Source organism: Myripristis murdjan, chromosome 14, assembly GCF_902150065.1.
Source record: "Myripristis murdjan chromosome 14, fMyrMur1.1, whole genome shotgun sequence".
Lineage (NCBI taxonomy): Eukaryota > Metazoa > Chordata > Actinopteri > Holocentriformes > Holocentridae > Myripristis > Myripristis murdjan.
Window position 1 is genome coordinate 29,141,995 of NC_043993.1, and position 21,213 is coordinate 29,163,207.

General features: G+C 40.3%; 1 protein-coding gene across 1 annotated transcript in view; it reads left to right on the forward strand.

Annotated features, from left to right (window-relative positions):
• LOC115371761 (uncharacterized) overlaps window positions 1–21,213 on the forward strand; it is a 311,531-nt gene that overhangs the window by 240,928 nt on the left and 49,390 nt on the right. Inside the window, exons 20-22 of the mRNA XM_030069276.1 lie at window positions 3,314–3,367; window positions 6,302–6,376; window positions 6,671–6,724. Of these exons, the coding sequence (XP_029925136.1) occupies window positions 3,314–3,367; window positions 6,302–6,376; window positions 6,671–6,724 (183 nt within the window). The remainder of the gene's footprint in view (window positions 1–3,313; window positions 3,368–6,301; window positions 6,377–6,670; window positions 6,725–21,213) is intronic.

The window sequence follows — 21,213 nt, forward strand, 5'->3', positions numbered from 1 at the left end:
GGCTCCACAAACAACCTGCACAGGCACATGACAACTGTCCAGCTATCAGTGCAATGGGAAGAAAAAACATAAGCAATCGAACCTGATATTAATGAAGGTGAAGTGTGTCGACTGCAGCTGTTGCTGCTGCTGCTGCTGCTGCTGCTGCAGTTGCAGTGTTTACAACAAATATCCAGGGACTGATGGATTTCCGGCAGAATAGTATAAATCATTGAGGGAGCATTTACTACCAATAATACACAAAAGCTTTAATTATACATTGAGGGAGGGGCTTTTCCCTCCATCTTGGAGGGAGGCTATTATCTCGGTAATTCCAAAAGAGGGGAAAGGATTCAATGGAATGTGGGTCACATAGTCCGATCAGTGTTTTTAAATCAAGATAATAAATTTTATGTAGCTATTTTAACTCAAAGAATGGAGGAAGTGATGCCCTTATTGACAGAGGAGGATCAGACTGGATTTATTGGAGGTAGGCAGACCCAGGATAACATTAGGAGGAGCCTCCACACAATTGAATATATAAAAAAGGAAAAACTCAGAGCTGTTTGACTTAGTTTGGATTCCAAAAAAGCTTTTGACTTTTGATTTGAGAAAATGAAATGAAACTATGCCACAAAATAATGCAACTTAAAATGCACAGCCCTTATACATTTAAATTATAAACTGTAACTGTGGGCCTATATATAAAAATATGTTTTAACAACCCATTTATCACTATGACTGTCTTACTGAATGCACACCCCAAAGAAGCAGAACAATATTCTGCTGTCAGAGTGTACAAGTCCAGAACAGTTATCCTGACACTAATGACAAACAAAACTGCTTGAAAGTCGGCTGAAAATTCAGAAAGTTGGGAGATTTTAATTGGAGGTTTTTAACATCAGAACTGAACAATACCTGACTTAAAAATAAAATCAAAACTTGATTTGGTTCATAGGTAAGGAGATTTGAATGTTTTGCATTGTTTTCACAAATTGAAGAATGCATTAAATCTATGGCACAGTGTTGTACTGCAAACACAAGTTTGTTGCTGTTGATATATTTTCCAGTGGTAATCTGGTTTGTGAACTGAGGCTTGACTTTGAAGGAAGACTAACACATTTTTAGCACTGACTAAGCCTTTGTTTTTAAACAGGTACACTAATGCTTTCCCTTGGTGTGCTGGTTGGGGTGATGGCTGCAGTTTCTCTGTTTATTTGGCTGGTTTATTGTGAGTATTTTTATTTGATTTGTTGTAAGTAACCTGCTTTCCATTAAGTTCCAATGTCCTATTCAACACAAATGCAAGGTTATGAAGAGTTACACTTTCCTGTTCATTGTGTGTGTGTGTGTGCGCGCGCGCGTGTGTGCGTGTTTCTCTGTGTGTGTGTGTGTGTGTGTGTGTGTGTGTGTGTGTGATGTGTGCGTGCGCGCGTGTGTGTGCGCATCTGCAGGCAGACAAACAAAAACATGACATAAATGCAATATTTCCACTAGGGCTGCTCAATTTATCGAATTTTAATCGTGATTACGATTTTGGCTCCAGACGATCTCAAAATTCATATAATCGAGGAAAAACGATTCTTTTGTCAGTTTCCGTTCTGAGACGTGCATACGCAACTCAACCGCTACTCCCCCGCCCCCGCGTGTGTGGAGAGTGGAGATCCAGGCCGGCGATTTAAGCGCGTGTGAAGATGGCAGATGGTGAGGCTGAGCAGCGTCACTTGGTTGATAAAAAAGGTAGAACCACTTCATTAGTGTGGGAACATTTTGGATTCGAAGAAAACGATGTGGAGCAGAAACACATATTCTGTAAAATCTGCAAAAATTACAAGATACAAATTACAATATATTTTTATATATTTAACGGGAAAGTGTGTGTGTGTTTTTTTTTTAAACATGTTCAATAAGAGCCTGCTCACATTGGCAAGTTTAATCCGCCCCAAGCACGTTTGCCCCTAAAATCCGGATTCTTTGACTAGTGTGATCGCTCCGTGTTGTGCTTGAATACAGCACACTTCCCCCGCTCTGGCACGGTTGGACGGAGTGTGCTTCTGCATGGTACGGGCGTATACACGAGCACATGCACGGTCACGCACGCAGTGCGCGAACATAAATGATGCAAGTTTCCTCCTGCTTCTGCAAAATTGTTTAATGGCCGCAGCACGATTACCGGTGAATGGCCGCGCTGCGCAATCAATAATCAACCATGTTGTTTGTGTCGCTGTCCATCGTGCTGCTGCAACCGCATATAAACAAAAGTCGGTTTATAATGACAGTACGGCAGTCTGAGTGCGCGGAGATCCGGCAGACCTGGTGCTGGCCGGCACCGGCTGCGGTACTGCGCGGTGCGCGGCCACCCGGTCTGCCGGATCTGACAGGTGCCGCTCCGGCTGTCAGTTGGGCCTTTCTGAAGGAGGAAGTTACCTCCGAAACTGTCAAGGTAAATAAACATCCCATGTCTGATTAGAATGTATTTGAACTACATTGATTTATGATGACATCGGACCATGCCTGTTGTCGTATTTCAACGTGATGACGTGCACACCGGGGGCAATCACGCTTGGCCGCATTTGGGCTTTAGGTAATGTGAGTGCAGGCCAGCGGGGACTGGGGAAGGGGGGGTTTTGGCTTTAGCACGACACGGGGCCAAACTTGCCAATGTGAGTGGGCCCTAAATGCTGTTCCAAACATGTTCAATAAATGCTGTTCCAAATTCAAAGACATAATCGCGTAAATAATCGTGATTTCAATATTGACCAAAATAATCGGGATTATGATTTTTTCCATAGTCAAGCAGCCCTGATTTCCACTGTGTGCTTGTGCTTCATTTCAGCTGTTATATCAGGAAAGATCTTTTCATTTGGTAGCAGAAGTGGCAGCGAAACCTTCAAGTATTTCCCACAAAAGCATTGAAATAAAAACATGTTAACATGAGTTTTTCACCTGCCTTGGTCCAGTGGAAATCTGGTTTGTAAACTGTGGCTTGACTTTGAAGGAGGACTAACACATTTTTAGCACTGACTAAGCCTTTGTTTTTAAACAGGTACACTTCTGCTTTCCCATCGTGTGCTGGCTTTGGTGCTGGCTGCAGTTTCTCTGGGTTGTTCTCTGGGTTCTGGTGAGTATTTTTATTTGATTTGTTGTCAGTAACCTGCGTTCCATTTGTTCCAACTTCCTAATCAACACATATGCAAGGTTATGAAGAGTTACACTTTCTTTTTCATTGTGTGTGTGTGTGTGTGTGTGTGTGTGAAACTGCAGACAGACCAACAAAAACATGACAACATGCATTAATGAAATATCTCCACTGTGTGTTTGTGCTTCATTTCAGCTGTTATATCAGGAAAGAGCTTTTCATTACGTGGTGGATTTGACAGTGAAACAGGTAAGTGTTTCCCACAAACCCACTGAAACAAAAACATGTTAACATGAGTTTTTCACCTGCCTTGGTCTCTGTCTCTGGGGATAAACTAACAACAGGACATGGAAAAGATCAGCAGGTGGAAACACAATCATTTTATCCAAAGAAAAATGAAGAGGGAGTGGATCAAGATATTTTATGGAAGTATTTAGTTTTAGGTTTTGAACTTGTGACAGTTAAAGTGATCAAATTAGTGGCTTTACTCAAAGACTTTCCTCACCGACAGTAAGCAGTGTAGCTGTAATTAGTAACTTTCCAGGGCACTCAGTGTGGTACCAGTAATAGTTGCGCTGCTTTTCTGTGCATTTAAAACAGTAAAGAATGAAAAAAATCACACGTGTGTGAAGGTCAGAGTTCCTATTTATTGAACTTTGACCGACAGATTCATTTTCAAATGTGATTAATTAATTTTAAGTATAAATCATAATTTTGTAATGTTAATGTTTTACTGTATGATTGTGTATTATTTGAGTGTTGAAAAGCAAAACTTGATTTGGTTCATAGGTAAGGTGATTTGAATGTTTTGCATTGTTTTCACAAATTGAAGAATGCATTAAATCTATGGCACAGTGTTGGACTGCAAACACAAGGTTGTTGCTGTTGATATATTTTCCAGTGGTAATCTGGTTTGTGAACTGTGGCTTGACTTTGAAGAAAGACTAACAGAGTTTTAGCACTGACTAAGCCTTTGTTTTTAAACAGATGAACTTCTGCTTTACCTTGGTGTGCTGACTGTGGTGCTGGCTGTAGTTTCTCTGGGTTGTTCTCTGGGTTCTGGTGAGTATTTTTATTTGATTTGTTGTCAGTAACCTGCGTTCCATTTGTTCCAACTTCTTATTCAACACAAATGCAAGGTTATGAAGAGTTACACTTTCCTGTTCATTGTGTGTGTGTGTGTGTGTGTGTGTGTGTGTTTCTGTGTGTGTGTGTGTGTGTGCGTGTGTGTGTGTGTGTGTGTGTGCCTGCATATCTGCTGTTTGACAAACCAAAACATGACAACATGCATTAATGAAATATTTCCACTGTGTACTTGTGCTTCATTTCAGTTTTTATAAGAGTACGTGTCAGTGAAATAGGTAAGTGTTTCCCACAAACCCACTAAAATAAAAACATCTTAACATGAGTTTTTCACCTGCCTTGGTCTCTGTCTCTGGGGAAAAACTAACAACAGGACATGGAAAAGATCAGCAGGTGGAAACACAATCATTTTATCCAAAGAAAAATGAAGAGGGAGTGGATCAAGATATTTTATGGAAGTATTTAGTTTTAGGTTTTGAACTCGTGACAGTTAAAGTGATCAAATTAGTGGCTTTACTCAAAGACTTTCCTCACCCACAGTAAGCAGTGTAGCTGTAATTAGTAACTTTCCAGCTCCTGAAAACATTCCTGTTTGAACTCAAGTGCTCCAGCGATGTGAGGTCACTGATTGGATGTGGCCAGAAGTGCAACATGTCTGAAAGTTTCAGCCCCTAGAGGGCAGTGCAGCACAAGTTTTCTGCTGCTGTTGACTCCCTCTTTAAAGGGAACTGCATGCGTTGTAAGTGTGGGAATGAATTGACTGACATGTCAGGGTTTACAGATGTTTCTTACTTGTTACAGATGTTGATTCTCTAGTCAGCCATTCACCTCAGCATCAACATGATACTGACAATGCTGTAAAGTGACTGAGCACACTCCTGCATTCACCACCACACCTTCAGCTTCAAACAACACCTCCAGGTTGTCATTAGGACTCAACACTGACCTGAAGGAAAATGGTTTTCCTTCAGTTTCCACAGTGGCAGCCAGATTCCCAGTTTGCACACGGTGGTTTTTAGAATAAAATTGAATAAAGCAGTAGGAATTTAGCAGCTGAAGTAAAAGGCCAGTTCCCACAGACACCAGCAGCATTTGGTTGTTGTTGCGTCCCTCACGTCTGCAGTAAAACTCACAAACTGAGGTGAGACAGGGATTAGCCTGCAGGTGTTTCATGCTAATGAGGGAGCCTGGACTTAGAATGACCTAAAAATGACAGATATCTTTTAAAAGTCTTCATGGTGGCGAGGAAAAAGCCCATAATAAAACATTGGCTTCGTAGGGAACCTCCAACTGTCAGTCAATGGAAAGATAGAATTAAAAACATTCAGTGCATGGAACAGATGACCTTCAGCTTAAGACTGCAAAGAGACAAAGGTGATGCTCTCTGGGAAAACAGAGATATATACCTTACACAAAGAGATGACAACCTGTTTTGAATTCTGTATAAAAATCAATCAACATTCTGTTGCATTTTCTGGTGAAATCCTTCTTTCCTCACTCTCTCTCTCCCCATATTTTATTTGCAATTTGTTTTTCTTCTCATGATAACAATGTATAATATTTGTTTTTATGTATTTTATATATTTCTTCATCAGCTTTTTTAGTTTTGTATTTCTCTCCTTTTGATTTACACTCCTGTTCATATAAAACTTTGAAAAAATGGAATTAAAAAAACAAAAAAACAAATGAAACTAAAACTCTGCAGCCAATGCCAGAGCACCATCACTTTCTAATGATCCAGGCAAGTCTCCATGACTTCTGTGACACTGGAAAATACACAAGTAAAAATAATAATTTAAAAAAAACATTATTAGAAATTAAAGCAGTACCAGTAATAGTTTTGTTGCTTTTCTGTGCATTTAAAACAGTAAAGAATGAAAAAAATCACATGTGTGTGAAGGTCAGAGGTGATTTGAATGTTTTGCATTGTTTTCAGAAATTGAAGAATGCATTAAATCTATGGCACAGTGTTGTACTGCAAACACAAGTTTGTTGCTGTTGATATATTTTCCAGTGGTAATCTGGTTTGTGAACTGTGGCTTGACTTTGAAGGAAGACTAATACATTTTTAGCACTGACTAAGCCTTTGTTTTTAAACAGGTACACTAATGCTTTCCCTTGGTGTGCTGGCTGTGGTGATGGCTGCAGTTTCTCTGGGTTGTTCTCTGGGTTCTGGTGAGTATTTTTATTTGATTTGTTGTAAGTAACCTGCGTTCCATTTGTTTCAAGTTTTAAATCAACACATATGCAAGGTTATGAAGAGTTACACGTCCCTCATTTTCACTGTGTGTGTGTGTGTGTGGGTGTGTGTGTGTGTGTGTTTGGGCATGTGTGTGTGTCTGTGTGTGTTTGGGTGTGTGTGTGTGTTTGTGTGTGTGTGTGTGTGTGTGTGTGTGCGTATCTGCAGGCAGACAAACAAAAACATGCATTAATGAAATATTTCCACTGTGTGTTTGTGCTTCATTTCAGCTGTTATAGCAGGAAAGTTCTTTACATTACGTGGTGGATTTGTCAGTGAAATAGGTAAGTGTTTCCCACAAAAGCATTGAAATATAAAACATGTTAACATGAGTTTTTCACCTGCCTTGGTCTCTGTCTCTGGGGAAAAACTAACATCAGGACATGGAAAAGATCAGCAGGTAGAAACACAATCATTTAAAGGCCAGTTCCCACAGACACCAGCAGCATTTGGTTGTTGTTACGTCCCTCACGTCTGCAGTAAAACTCACAAACGGAGGTGAGACAGGGATTGCAGGTGTTGCATGATAATTCCTATCTATTATGACCTTAAAATGAAACTAAAACTCTGGTCGGCTTCTGGTTGAGCGACGTAGATAGCTGCGTAAAAATTCAGATCGAGACTTAACTGCTAAAAATTCCCTTGTAATCAAGTTCATTGAGCTTGAACGTTTTTTTCTTAGCTAGGCAATAGAAAGGGGAAAAGAAAAGGGCCGAAATCAGTCACTAAGAAGTCATAAAAAGGGAGAACTGTTGAGAGAAGACATTTACTCAAACATAGTGATGGATTGTTCGCGAATGAACCGGTTCTAAGAGCTCACTTTTTTTCCCTTCAAGCCGCACATGATTGGTCAATATGTGTGGTGTCGTCTCTGTCTGCGCTGTGCAGAGGAGGGAGGAGCAGCAGTTACACACACACACACACACACGAACAGGACAATAGGAGGGAGGGAGACGAGAGAGAAAGAGAGCAAGGGGCCACAAGGAGAGACAACACGAACGCGCTGGGAAGGTGTACTGAAGAAAATGAGTGACAGCAGGAAAAGGAGTAAAATATGGACCCATTTCAGTTTTATTGACAATAGAAAGGCAGAGTGTAGAGTCTGCAAGAAAAAAATCTCTTATCGAGCCGGCTCCACAAACAACCTGCACAGGCACATGACAACTGTCCAGCTATCAGTGCAATGGGAAGAAAAAACACAGGAAATCGAACCTGATATTAATGAAGGTGAAGTGTGTCGACTGCAACTGTTGCTGCTGCTGCTGCTGCTGCTGCTGCAGTGTTTACAACAAATATCCAGGGACTGATGGATTTCCAGCAGAATGGCATAAATCATTGAGGCAGCATTTACTACCAATATTACACAAAAGCTTTAATTATACATTGAGGGAGGGAGGCTATTATCTCGGTAATTCCAAAAGAGGGAAAGGATTTAATGGAATGTGGGTCATATAGTCCAATCAGTGTTTTTAAATCAAGATAATAAATTTCATGTAGCTATTTTAACTCAAAGAATGGAGGAAGTGATGCCCTTATTGACAGAGGAGGATCAGACTGGATTTATTGGAGGTAGGCAGACCCAGGATAACATTAGGAGGAGCCTCCACACAATTGAATATATAAAAAAGGAAAAACTCAGAGCTGTTTGACTTAGTTTGGATTCCAAAAAAGCTTTTGACTCCGTGGGATGGGCAGTTCAGTTAATGGAAAAGTTTGGTTTTCATGAAAAGTTCATTAAGAGCATTAAAACATTGTATACATCCCCACTGGTCAGATTTAAAGTTCACGGAGGTCTGTCTAAAGCCAGATATTTGCAACAAGGTTGTCGACAGGCAGACAATAAACATCAAAAAGGTAGAAAATGAAATGAAACTATGCCACAAAATAATGCAACTTAAAATGCACAGTCCTTATACATTTAAATTATAAACTGTAACTGTGGGCCTATATATAACAATATGTTTTAACAACCCATTTATCACTATGACTGTCTCACTGTATTAACACCCCAGAGAAGCAGAACAATATTCTGCTGTCAGAGTGTACAAGTCCAGAACAATTATCCTGACATTAATGACAAACAAAACTGCTTGAAAGTCGGCTGAAAATTCAGAAAGTTGGGAGATTTTAATTGGAGGTTTTTAACATCAGAACTGAACAATACTTGACTTAAAAATAAAATCAAAACTTGATTTGGTTCATAGGTAAGGAGATTTGAATGTTATGCATTGTTTTCACAAATTGAAGAACGCATTAAATCTATGGCACAGTGTTGTACTGCAAACACAAGTTTGTTGCTATTGATATATTTTCCAGTGGTAATCTGGTTTGTGAACTGTGGCTTGACTTTGAAGGAAGACTAACAGATTTTTAGCACTGACTAAGCCTTTGTTTTTAAACAGGTACACTAATGCTTTCCCTTGGTGTGCTGGCTGGGGTGATGGCTGCAGTTCCTCTGTTTATTTTTCTGGTTTATTGTGAGTATTTATTTGCTTGCCTTGAAAAGGCAACACATCTTAAAATCTTGCAGATTTCTTCTTATTATTATTATTCCACAAATTTTTCGGCGCGCTACTCCTCCTATAGCTTTCGTTTTAGGCCCACACAATGAATTGGGAAAATGTGCGGCCCCATTGGTAGAAGTGTGCTATTACTTTTATAAGGAATCTGACTCACGGAATTCTCAAAATTCCAATTTTCCCGAAAATTTCGGCCATAGGAAATGAATGACCAAAACTTTGGAAGGCTCCAGGGCCCAGAGCTTTGGACCTCCATCCACGCACCAAATACGAAAAACGTGCGTCTTGTGGAGAAGAATCGGTGTATCGATTTTCAAACCGATCGGACTTTGCGATTTTTCGTAATTCACGATTTAAATCACGATTTTGCCCTCGTTGAAAAGTAATGGGAAATCGGCAGACACTCATGCATTTTCAAAGCCTCACAGCTCCCTCGTTCTTTGGCCCACAGACTCCATTCAAAGCTTAAATGACTCAGCAGACCTTCAACTTTATGTGTGTCATCTTCAATTCTTCATGTCTGTTTTAGTTTGCCATAAAACACAGTTTAAATTTGGAGTTATTTTTGAGCCGCCTCTTACTTTTGAATGAGTGTGTATTGCGTGAGCTAGAGTGGCATTCCTGAGGGCTAGAGTGGAGCAGCCCTTAAAAATCGTCTAAAACTTTTGTCTTTTAACTTGCTCTGCTGGCCACAATTTTCACTCCACATGCATAAATTTGGGATCAAATTGTAGGAAAAATAGTTGTGCTTTGAGAAATGTAAATACAAAAGCAAAGTAGCTTCAACTTTTTAAACTGTGACCCTTAACGAGGCAGGAGTGCCAGCTCTCTCCCCCATAGACTCCCATTATATCTGGAATGCAAAGTCTCGGGAGAGAAGCAGAAAGACACACTTTTTCAACTCGCTCTAGGGTGGGCATTTTTGGGAGTTGGAAAATAATTTTACACAGTTTAAAAGCCCAAAGCCTTACCTTTCTCATGGTACATTTTATTTTCTGCTCGGACTTACTATCACTGAGAAAAAAGCATTTGTTTGACCACTACTTTTAGGTGATTTTTCACAGAAGCAGCACTGTCACTCATGCTGTGTGCTTCTTAGAGCCTCATTTCTGGCTCCGCCCACACAAGCCCCAGTGGCACAGTGGATAGTGTCTCTGCCTGCCATGCAGGAGACCAGGGTACAATTCCCCGCCTGGGCAAGAGCCACAACACTACACAGCCCACAAACAGCATAGGGCTGGCGGTTTAGTGCATGTCCAGGCGGTCGCAAGGCAAGCACATCAAAGTTTCTTCAGAAACTTTATAAAGTCTAGTTTTATTTGATTTGTTGTAAGTAACCTGCTTTCCATTTGTTCCAGTGTCCTATTCAACACAAATGCAAGAGTTACACTTTCCTGTTCATTGTGTGTGTGTGTGTGTGTGTGTGTGTGTGTGTGTGTGTGTGTGTGTGTGTGTGTGTGTGTGTGTTTGTGTGTGTTTGTGTGTGTGTATGTATGTATGTGTGCCTACAGAAAGACAAGCTAACACATGTCAACATGCATTAATGAAATATTTCCACTGTGTGTTTGTGCTTCATTTCAGTTTGTGTCAGTCAAATAGGTAAGTGTTTCCCACAAACCCACTGAAACAAAAACATGTTAACATGAGTTTTTCACCTGCCTTGGTCTCTGTTTCTGGGGAAAAACTAACAACAGGACATGGAAAAGATCAGCAGGTGGAAACACAATCATTTTATCCAAAGAAAAATGAAGAGGGAGTGGATCAAGATATTTTATGGAAGTATTTAGTTTTAGGTTTTGAACTTGTGACAGTGAAAGTGATCAAATTAGTGGCTTTACTCAAAGACTTTCCTCACCCACAGTAAGCAGTGTAGCTGTAATTAGTAACTTTCCAGCTCCTGAAAACATTCCTGTTTGAACTCAAGTGCTCCAGCGATGTGAGGTCACTGATTGGATGTGGCCAGAAGTGCAACATGTCTGAAAGTTTCAGCCCCTAGAGGGCAGCGCAGCACCAGATTTCTGCTGCTGTTGACTCCCTCTTTAAAGGGAACTGCATGCGTTGTAAGTGTGGGAATGAATTGACTGACATGTCAGGGTTTACAGATGTTTCTTACTTGTTACAGATGTTGATTCTCTAGTCAGCCATTCACCTCAGCATCAACATGATACTGACAATGCTATAAAGTGACTGAGCACACTCCTGCATTCACCACCACACCTTCAGCTTCAAACAGCACCTCCAGGTTGTCATTAGGACTCAACACTGACCTGCAGGAAAATGGTTTTCCTTCAGTTTCCACAGTGGCAGCCAGATTCCCAGTTTGCACATGCTGGTTTTTAGAATAAAATTGAATAAAGCAGTAGGAATTTAGCAGCTGAAGTAAAAGGCCAGTTCCCACAGACACCAGCAGCATTTGGTTGTTGTTGCGTCCCTCACGTCTGCAGTAAAACTCACAAACTGAGGTGAGACAGGGATTAGCCTGCAGGTGTTTCATGCTAATTTCTATCTATTCTGACCTTAAAATTAAACTAAAACTCTGCAGCCAATGGCAGAGCACTATCACCTTCTCATGATCCAGGCAAGTCTCTATGGCTCCTATGGCACTGGAAAATAAAGTAAAAAATTTTTTAAAAACAATTGTAGCAATAAAAACAGTACCAGTAATAGTTGTGTTGCTTTTCTGTGCATTTAAAATAGTAAAGAATGAAAAAAAAAATCACGTGTGTGAAGGTCAGAGTTCCTATTTATTGAACTTTGACCCACATATTCATTTTCAAATGTGTTTAATTCATTTTATGTATTAATCATAATTCATGTAATGTTAGTGTTTTACAGTACTATTTTGTATTATTTGAGTGTTGAAAATCAAAACTTGATTTGGTTCATAGGTAAGGTGATTTGAATGTTTTGCATTGTTTTCACAAATTGAAGAATACATTAAATCTATGGCACAGTGTTGTACTGCAAACACAAGTTTGTTGCTGTTGATATATTTTCCAGTGGTAATCTGGTTTGTGAACTGTGGCTTGACTTTGAAGGAAGACTAAGAGTTTTAGCACTGACTAAGCCTTTGTTTTTTAACAGTTGAACTTCTGCTTTACCTTGGTGTGCTGGCTGCGGTGATGGCTGTAGTTTCTCTGTTTTTTTGTGTGTGTTCTGGTGAGTATTTTTATTTGATTTGTTGTAAGTAACCTGCATTCCACTTGTTCCAAGTCCTTAATCAACACATATGCAAGGTTATGAAGAGTTACACTTTCCTGAGGCCTGGATCATGAAGCAAGCTTAGTTTTCCCCTTGATCTCTCAGACCTATCCAGCTAGACTAATCAAGATCATGGTGTTCAGGGATAACCAGTATCACGACGCTGGTTATCAACTCGCTCACTCGATCCAGGTTTGCCTCATCAAGGGCCGTGAACGTGCATGTATAAGGGGCGGGCTCTGAGGCAGCAGACCAATCACAAAAATGAGTGACAAGGAAAAACGCACAATGTGTTTCACGGCGGAGAAGCAGCGTATTATACTGGAAAAGTATGAGGAGGAAAAACAACATTTACACACTAAATCGAACAGCGTGGCCAAGAGAAGGCAGAATGCTTGGCAACGTATTGCCAACTGCATAAATGCGCAAGTTACACATCAACAAGTCCACATCTGACGCTGAAACCCTGTTAAACCCTGTTATACAGGCTAGAATAAAATAAAGCGGACGCCAAAATTCAATCACGTCAGCACATCAGGTTGATAGCCTGAATAAAATCAGATCCTGAGCTGCGTTAGAACTTAGCAGGAACAAAAGACAAATATAAAGGCCGACTCGCCCTGTTGAATGACGGGGACAAATCCTTTTTCACATTTCTTGGTGTTCATTGTGTGTGTGTGTGTGTGTGTGCGCTCGTGTGCGTGTGCATATGTGTGTGTGTGTGTGTGTGTGTGTGTGTGCGTGCGTGCGTGCGCGTGTGTGTGTGTGTGTGTGTGTGCGCTCGTGTGCGTGTGCATATGTGTGTGTGTGTGTGCGTGTGTGTGTGTGTGTGTGTGTGTGTGCGCTCGTGTGTATGTGCATATGTGTGTGCATATGTGTGTGTGTGCGTGTGTGTGTGCGTGCGTGTGTGTGTGTGTGTGTGTGTGTGTGTGTGTGTGTGTGTGCGCCTATAGGCAGACAAACAAGAACATGACAACATGCATTAATGAAATATTTCCACTGTGTGCTTGTGCTTCATTTCAGCTGTTCTATCAGCAAAGTTCTTTTTATTACGTAGCAGAAATGCCCGTGAAAGAGGTAAGTTCCTACAAAACCACTGAAATAAAAACATGTTAACATGAGTTTTTCACCTGCCTTGGTCTCTGTCTCTGTGGAAAAACTAACAACAGGACATGGAAAAGATCAGCAAGTGGAAACACAATCATTACAAAATAAATAATTATTTAAAAACATTCCTTTCAATAAAAGCAGTACCAGTAATAGTTATGTTGCTTTTCGGTGAATTTAAAATTTTAAATGACAGCTTGCTCATTTTCAATATGGTGATATTTGTAATTCACAAGTACTTTTTCTTTCTGTTTGTTTTTAATAATTATCATTTTGGCATATATGTATGATTCAAATTCACAGCAGCAATTTAGATTAGGGAAGACATTAACCACTCATCAGTCACTTGTTAACATACATATTATCTTACTGGCTCATTTTGAGTTACTACAAACCAGTTATTAGCACCTTATTGTGCACTTTTCTTTTCTTCAACTATCGCCCATTTTCCCTCAGCCACCGAATCAACTGTCAGTAACAAAGTTGTTAGACTCACAAACAGAAGCCAAACACCAATTAGCTGTTTTGAATTAGTAAGCAGGCAGGTGTTACCAACTATCCCTCTTGTCCTTGATGCAGAAGAAGGCAAGTGTCCATGGCTTTTATGACACTGTAAATGCAGATTTAAATACTTAAAATGTGGGGAATAGCAATCTCTATTTTTTGAATTTTATTTTCCAACATTATATATCACATATGCTTTTCTGTTATGTATGTTGTTGTTACAGTATATCATTTACATTTATTCTGCCACCTCCTCTTGAGCTGTTAACAAGCCTTTACAGCAGAAACAAAACGAATCACTGGCAGACCCACACCAGTAAATAAAATCACTGCAAAGTGAAAATCCAATCCCTCCGGGTGCACTTGCAACATTACCCTAACAATGAGATCCTGGGGGCCCCCGGTGGCTCACCGGCTAAGAGCACGTACCATGTACCAGGGCTTAGTCCCAATCGCAGCGACCGGGGTTCGAATCCGACCTTGGGTCCTTTGGTGTATATCATCCCCTCTCTCTCTCCCCTGCCCTTCCTGTCTATCTCTACTGTGACTGTCAAATAAAGCAGAAATGCCACAAAAAAAAAAACAACAAAAAAAAAAACAATACAATCCTGCAAATGAAAACCCTTTTGCCTACCTACGAGTGCAGGAGTGGTCTTATGTTGTCTTCACCTCCTCATCAGATATACTCAAATATCCATTCAGTGGATCCAGAATTCATACAAATTCAGACATAAGCCTTGTGACAATAAGCCACTCAGTGTCTATGCAACCCTGCAATAAACAAATCAAATGAATAAATAAAAGCTGATAATTATACTGATAATAACAACTTTTGGAAGCCAGGCCAGTAAAAATTGTGTTAGGGCCAGTAGCTTTCAGATGCACTGGTCCTAGCCAGTGGCAAAAAACTATCAACACTGAACCCTGGCTTCATTATTAGCACCGTATTCTGCATTGTTTTCTTCATGTTCACTCAATTAAACTTGAGTTTGCGTCAGTGCTTGCTGGCAGTCAGCACACAAGTCGCCTTGTTCAATATGGGCTTCATGAGGAGCATCGTGGCAGTGTGACTCCCAGTCTGTGTGTGCACTTTCCTGTTGTGTTTTGAAGGAGTTCATGCAAAGTGGAGGAGCTGCTATACATTTACAGCTGTTGGTGTGTTTGTGTTTTTACAGGACATCAAATAGAACTAAATCAACTAAACAATGGTGAACCAAACCAAGATGAAGATGGGAGGTCAGATGGACCAACAGCATGAAGTCATTGGTTATAGTCTGACAACATTTTCAACAGTGGACCTTTTTCACAGCAGCCACTTTGTGATGAAATAGCAGAGCAGCTTCTGTCCACAGGCAGTAAGGCTTAGCAACAGCCAGTGGACTCACAGCCACATCTGCATCTTGACTGTATACTGCAGCTCAGGGTTTTGAATATGTACATGGTCTGAGTGTGTGTGTGTGTGTGTGTGTGTGTGTGTGTGTGTGTGTGTATTTATATGAATATAAGTATAGAGTTTAGATGTAAATAATTCTGTTGTATTGTTTTGTTGTAATGTTCTCATCTGTATTGTTGTATAGATGCATGAGGGGGTTAATATCTAAAATACCTAATAATAATAATAATAATAATAATAATAATATCTAATCTAAAATCAAATACATTGTACATATCCACTGTACTGTATAAGCACTGTAGGAAGCAAATTTGATGCCTACAAACACCATAAATCTCTATTTTTCTGGGATTTTAGTGTTTTTAAAAATGCTCAAGGGATATCACTCGGCACCCTCTTGAATTCTTAAGAGGTGACCCCAAGCTACAAGAATCAGCTGAGAAAAAAACTTTTACCAATGCAACAAGGTTTGTTCAAAAATCACCCTTTGGCTCCCGGGCTAACACTGATGAGTACATATTAAAGGAGAAAACAACAAAGGAGTAAGGTCTTGGGCCACCACAAGCTGCCAGAACAGCTTCAGGGATCAGTGAACAGATTCTATAAATCTCTGCAACTCTGCTGGAGGGATACATGAGGCATTCTCTTCCTATGTCTTATTTTTCCTGTTCAGTTTCATTTGAACTGGCTAAAAGTTTAATAAACTGTTTCAGCTGTCAAAGGTAAAGTACCTGCAGTCACATCACTGATAGGGTGTAGCCAGAGGTGCAAACAAAGTTTCAACCCCTAGAGGGCGGTGCAGCAGCCGTTTTGTGACGGTGTGGGCCAAAGGCTTTCAGGGGATGTCAAACTGATCGAGGAGTACAAGTGCTCTGTAGGACAAGCTGCAGGGCATTAGGACCAGTCAGGTGCTTTGTGAACAATCAGAGCATGTATAAGCATGTTAAGATCATAAGTGATGATAATGTAGTGCCCCCACTTGACTGTTTTTATCAAATGTTGCACTGAATTACAATGACACAATGACAAAAAACACACCTGATGTTGACTGTGTATCTCAAATCAACTTGCAAAGACTGGAAACACACTGCAAAGAGCGGAGGTAGACTGCTGCTTGGAATGAAGGACAAATGCAGTAAAATGTCAAAAACAGCATGGTAGCTTTGGAAAATGGCATTGCTATGAATTTGAACCTTCAGCTATAATAATGACAATGTTATACAACGATTTATCAAAATTTACTACTTGAATGCGACAGTGAAATGCACACAAGTCTGATGAATGAATGAACACTGGCTACTCAAAAATTGCCCCGCTGCCCAAAAATGTGCTGTGGCATGACAAACAATGACTCAGCAGTAACTAGTAACTATAATGAATTACTTTTTCAAAGTAACATGCCCAAGACTGGTCAAATCTGATAAACTCCGTCCAGCTGACGTGACTCAGGCAGAACAAACGCCCAACATGAACAGCTGACAGTTGCAGATGCTCACGGACTGCAGCTGCTGGCCAACCAGCAAAGCAAACCAGTACCGTGGTCAAATGAAGAGGTGGAGACTTTTCTGTGCTTGGTGGCGGCTCAAAGAATCCAGAGGGAGCTGGACGGTGTCGTAAACTACACAAAACATGAGCATTTTTTCAGACAGCAGATCCTCAGTAATTAAGCTACTTCACTTCCTGCCATCCATCTGAATTTCGTGCTCTCGGGATGCAGCAATGTGACGTCACGTGAAAGCAACCTGTTACATGCGTGCAGTGCCGTGCACATGCAGCATGGCAGCGTCACGTCATTATGGTCCGTCGAAAAGATTGCTCCGGCCCCCACCACACCCGAGTTCAATACCCCCTACCTGCATGAATCACACAAGTGCCCTATTTGGATTCAAAACGGCAATTTTCGCCAAAAAAAACTACAGTTTTGCATGCCTGAAAATAGAGCTTTATGGTATTTAATGCAAAATACTTAATCTGAATGCATCAAATATGCTTCCTACAGTGCTTATATAGTACAGTGGATATGTACAATGTATTTGATTTTAGATTAGGGCATTTTTAAATATCAATCGCTTCACCATACCATAAAATTTGACTTATGAGATTTTATACACAATAATCAAGTCAAATGCATCAAGTCTGCTTTATAATGTTTATTTTTTAATGTATATATGGAAGTCGTCACGTACAGCATATCTACTATTGTTGCCCAATGATACAAACCAGCCAAAATGTGACTGAGCTCCCAGAGGCACAGACAGAGATGAGAACCAAGTTTACAGGAAATTATTTATAAAATAAACCCAATCTAAAGCCTATCTAACCTAACTAGTGTGGTGTGTATGGGTGCCTTGGCAAGGGTGAATGGAGTTTGTGCTATGCTATGTGTGAGAGAATGCAAGTATCTATGGTGTAAGAAGCTAAGTGTGGTGCGTATGTAAATAGAGAGGTAAGTGTTGTACAGTGTGCTGTATTTCTAAGTAAATGAGTCCAGGGCAGGGGTGAGGGAGTTTTCCTGGGCTTGGGGGTGGTGAGAGGATTTCCTGGGTGGCGGGGTCTGGCGTTGCCATGGGCGTGATTGCCATGGAGGCACGACATCTACTTTCCTATGAATGAACTCTTTCAGGCCTTTCTTGAGCATCCTACAGCAAAACATCAACAGAACATTGTGCATGGCAAACCAAACTCTTCAGGGGTTGGATCCATAACCAATGAAGCCATGTAAAGAAAAGCAACGGGTTAATATTTTGTGTTAATCCAATGCAAGGGACCCTTCAGTGAGATTAAAATTGGCACAGTTACGCCAGTCTATGCTATTGTGCTGATAAAAAGTGGTCTGCTACAAGTAAATGTTGTAAATATGGTTCAATTTCATTGCATAGAATTGCACGGACACAGTGGTTACAAAATGTTTGGACTCGACAAAGAAAAAGAGAGACTCTTGCCACTCACCAAATCATTCACCTATGCAGATCAATGATTCCTGATTTTCTTGGTAATTGATCATTCAATATTCAAAATTCAAAAGTAGGCTCCCACAGGTGCAGGTTCCATAACCAATGTAACCTGTACAATTAAAATAAATCAGTCAACTTCAAACATGTCAGTTGAAATAGCAGGAAAAAGTTGTAAACCCTATATTTCTGGGAAATGTTAATTGCATGTTTTGGTGCAGGATGCTCAAGATAGAAATAGAAATAGAAATAGAAATAGAAATAGAAAAATGCTTTATTGTCTACCTTTTGTGTGCAGAAGGCAAACATTTGTCTTCGACTTGCATACATTAAAAACACATTTACATAAACATACTAAGTGCATCACAGGACACATTAAAAATGTTACATAAATCATAATAGAGCAACATTAAATAGCACCAAGAGCTCGATGGTAAGAACTGAACTCTTGTAAGTATAAAGTGCATTGTGCTGAGGTAGGATTTAAATAAGATGTTCCATACTGGGGTAGCAGGCTGGCTTCAAATAAATATAATACTGCATATAAATATACTAGGCAAAAAAAGTTCTGCACCGCTTTTTCAATCTATAATTTCTCCCCTTTATTTATACCCAATAGTGTTGTATCTTATACCGTTGTAAAGCCTCATTCATCCTCTTTCCAATGAGATACAACTTGTAAGGATCCTGCATTTCTGGAATGAGTGACATCGGTAATTGTGTGGGAAGCGACCAATTTTTTTTTTTACAAAATCCCCTGCAATATTTTTTTCAGATGATCATTTCTCCCATTTAACAATACCGATTGGTGTTGTCTTTTATACCGTTAGAAAGCCTGATTAGTCCCCTTTTCAATGAGAAATAAATTGTAAGGATTGTCAATCGATTGGTATGACCAACATGGCTAAACATGTCCCCTAGCCCCCTTTTTGAGGGGAGCAAAATCCCATTCAGTGTGTTTTCAGTTGATCATTTCTCCCTTGTGATCAGACCAATTGGATTTGTGCGTTATACTGGTGGGATGCCAGTCCCCTTTACAATAGGGTATAACTGTAAGGATGAGGCAACACAGCTAAACAGGTGGGACGCACAAGATTTTATTCATTTCCTACTGGATCTTAGTAGCGTGTGGACCTTCCATTTGCAGCAATAACAGCTTCACACCTCCTCCTCATGCTGATCCACTGAAAACACACTGAATGGGATTTTGCTCCCCTCAAAAGGGGGGGGAGGGGACATGGTTAGCCATGTTGGTCATACCACTCGATTGACAATCCTTACAACTTATTTCTCATTGAAAAGGGGACTAATCAGGCTTTCTAACGGTATAAAAGACCACACCAAACAGTATTGTTAAATGGGAGAAATGATCAACTGAAAAAATATTGCAAGGGATTTTGTAAAAAAAAAAATTGGTCGCTTCCCACACAATTACCGGTGTCACTCATTCCAGAAATGCAGGATCCTTACAAGTTGTATCTCATTGGAAAGAGGACGAATGAGGCTTTACAACGATATAAGATACAACACTATTGGGTATAAATAAAGGGGAGAAATTATAGACTGAAAAAACGGTGCAGAACTTTTTTTGCCTAGTGTATATAAAGTGCATTGTGCTGAGGTGGGATTCACGTAAGGCCCCTTTCCACCAAAATGTTCCTTGTAGTATTTGGGGGGCAGGAGCTGCTACAGGAACGTCCTCTTGCTCGGCCCTCTCAACTGCCGTGTCTCCACTGAGAGGGCCGAATAGGAGGAAGGTTCCTGTAAAGTTACCGGGAGGTTGCGCGACCATGACCGGGGTATCAAAATGCGTGTTGTTAAAAAAGCGTGTTGTTAGCGTTAGCTAATGTCCGCTAAAGCTAACGTTAGCGTCCCTAAAATGCCGGCTAAAAAGTGTGTTGTTAACGTTAGCTAGCACGTTAGCGTTAGCTTGGTAGTGTTGGCCGTGTTGCTAGGGACGCCTGCTTTCTGTTGACATCACATCGCGCCGTGAGTAAACCCAGGAGTTTTTCGGGGCCGCTCAGAGCCCCTGCCCCGAGGCAGGGCCGTTTTTTAGCCCCTGTAAAGGTTCAGGAACTCTCTCCTTCGGGGTAGTTCCGGCGGTGGAGACACGCGACAACGGCCACGGCCCCATAAAATTACCCCGAAGTTCCTGCGGTGGAAACGGGCCTATAGAATGTTGTATATCAAAGGTGGTTATTCTTACTGATTGAGATATTTTATGGCAACTGGAACAAATGATTTTTTGTAAATGTTTTTCTTTGCACAGGGGACTCTATACCTCTGCCTTGATGGGATAACTGAAAACAATGATGTAGAGGATGGCTGCAATCATTTAAAATTTTGTTACTCAACCGTTGCACTGCTCTGTCATAGTGATGGGACAGTTGGGTTTGTTTGCAGCCTGTGATTTTGCTGCCCAGCTTAACTGCTTTGGAGAGCTTTGTCTTGTTTTTGACAGTCAGGTTCTCAAACCAAGACACAATATTGAATGTGGGTATATTCTAGAGAGAAAGCCTGAAAGGGTTAATATGTATTCATCTAAAATTAAATATACTGCACATGTCCAGTTTGACTAAATAAACATTGTAGAAAGCAGATTTGATGTATTTGACTTAATTATTGTGCATAAAGTCTCACAAATCTTAATTTTATGGGATTTTGTTGTTTCGGGCATGAAGGGGTTAATATCTAAAATGCATTAATCTGAAATCCAATGCATTGTACATAACCACTTTTATGTTTCAACACTGTAGAAAGCTTGATGTTGATGTCTCTCTTACAAACAAACAATTATGTAAACACAAACAAAGCCAGGAGGATGGTCACAATAAAAAGGAACTACAAAAAAGGAACATTACATCAAGACCTTAACATGTGAACATATACTACCAGTCAAAAGTTTGAACACACCTTCTCATTTAGTTCATCTCGTTTTTTCTTTATTTTCATGACTATTTACATTGTAGATTCTCACTGAAGGCATCAAAACTATGAATGAACACATATGGAATCATGTAGTAAACAAAAAAGTGTGAAATAACTGAAAACATGTTTTATATTTTAGATTCTTCAAAATAGCCACCCTTTGCTCTGAT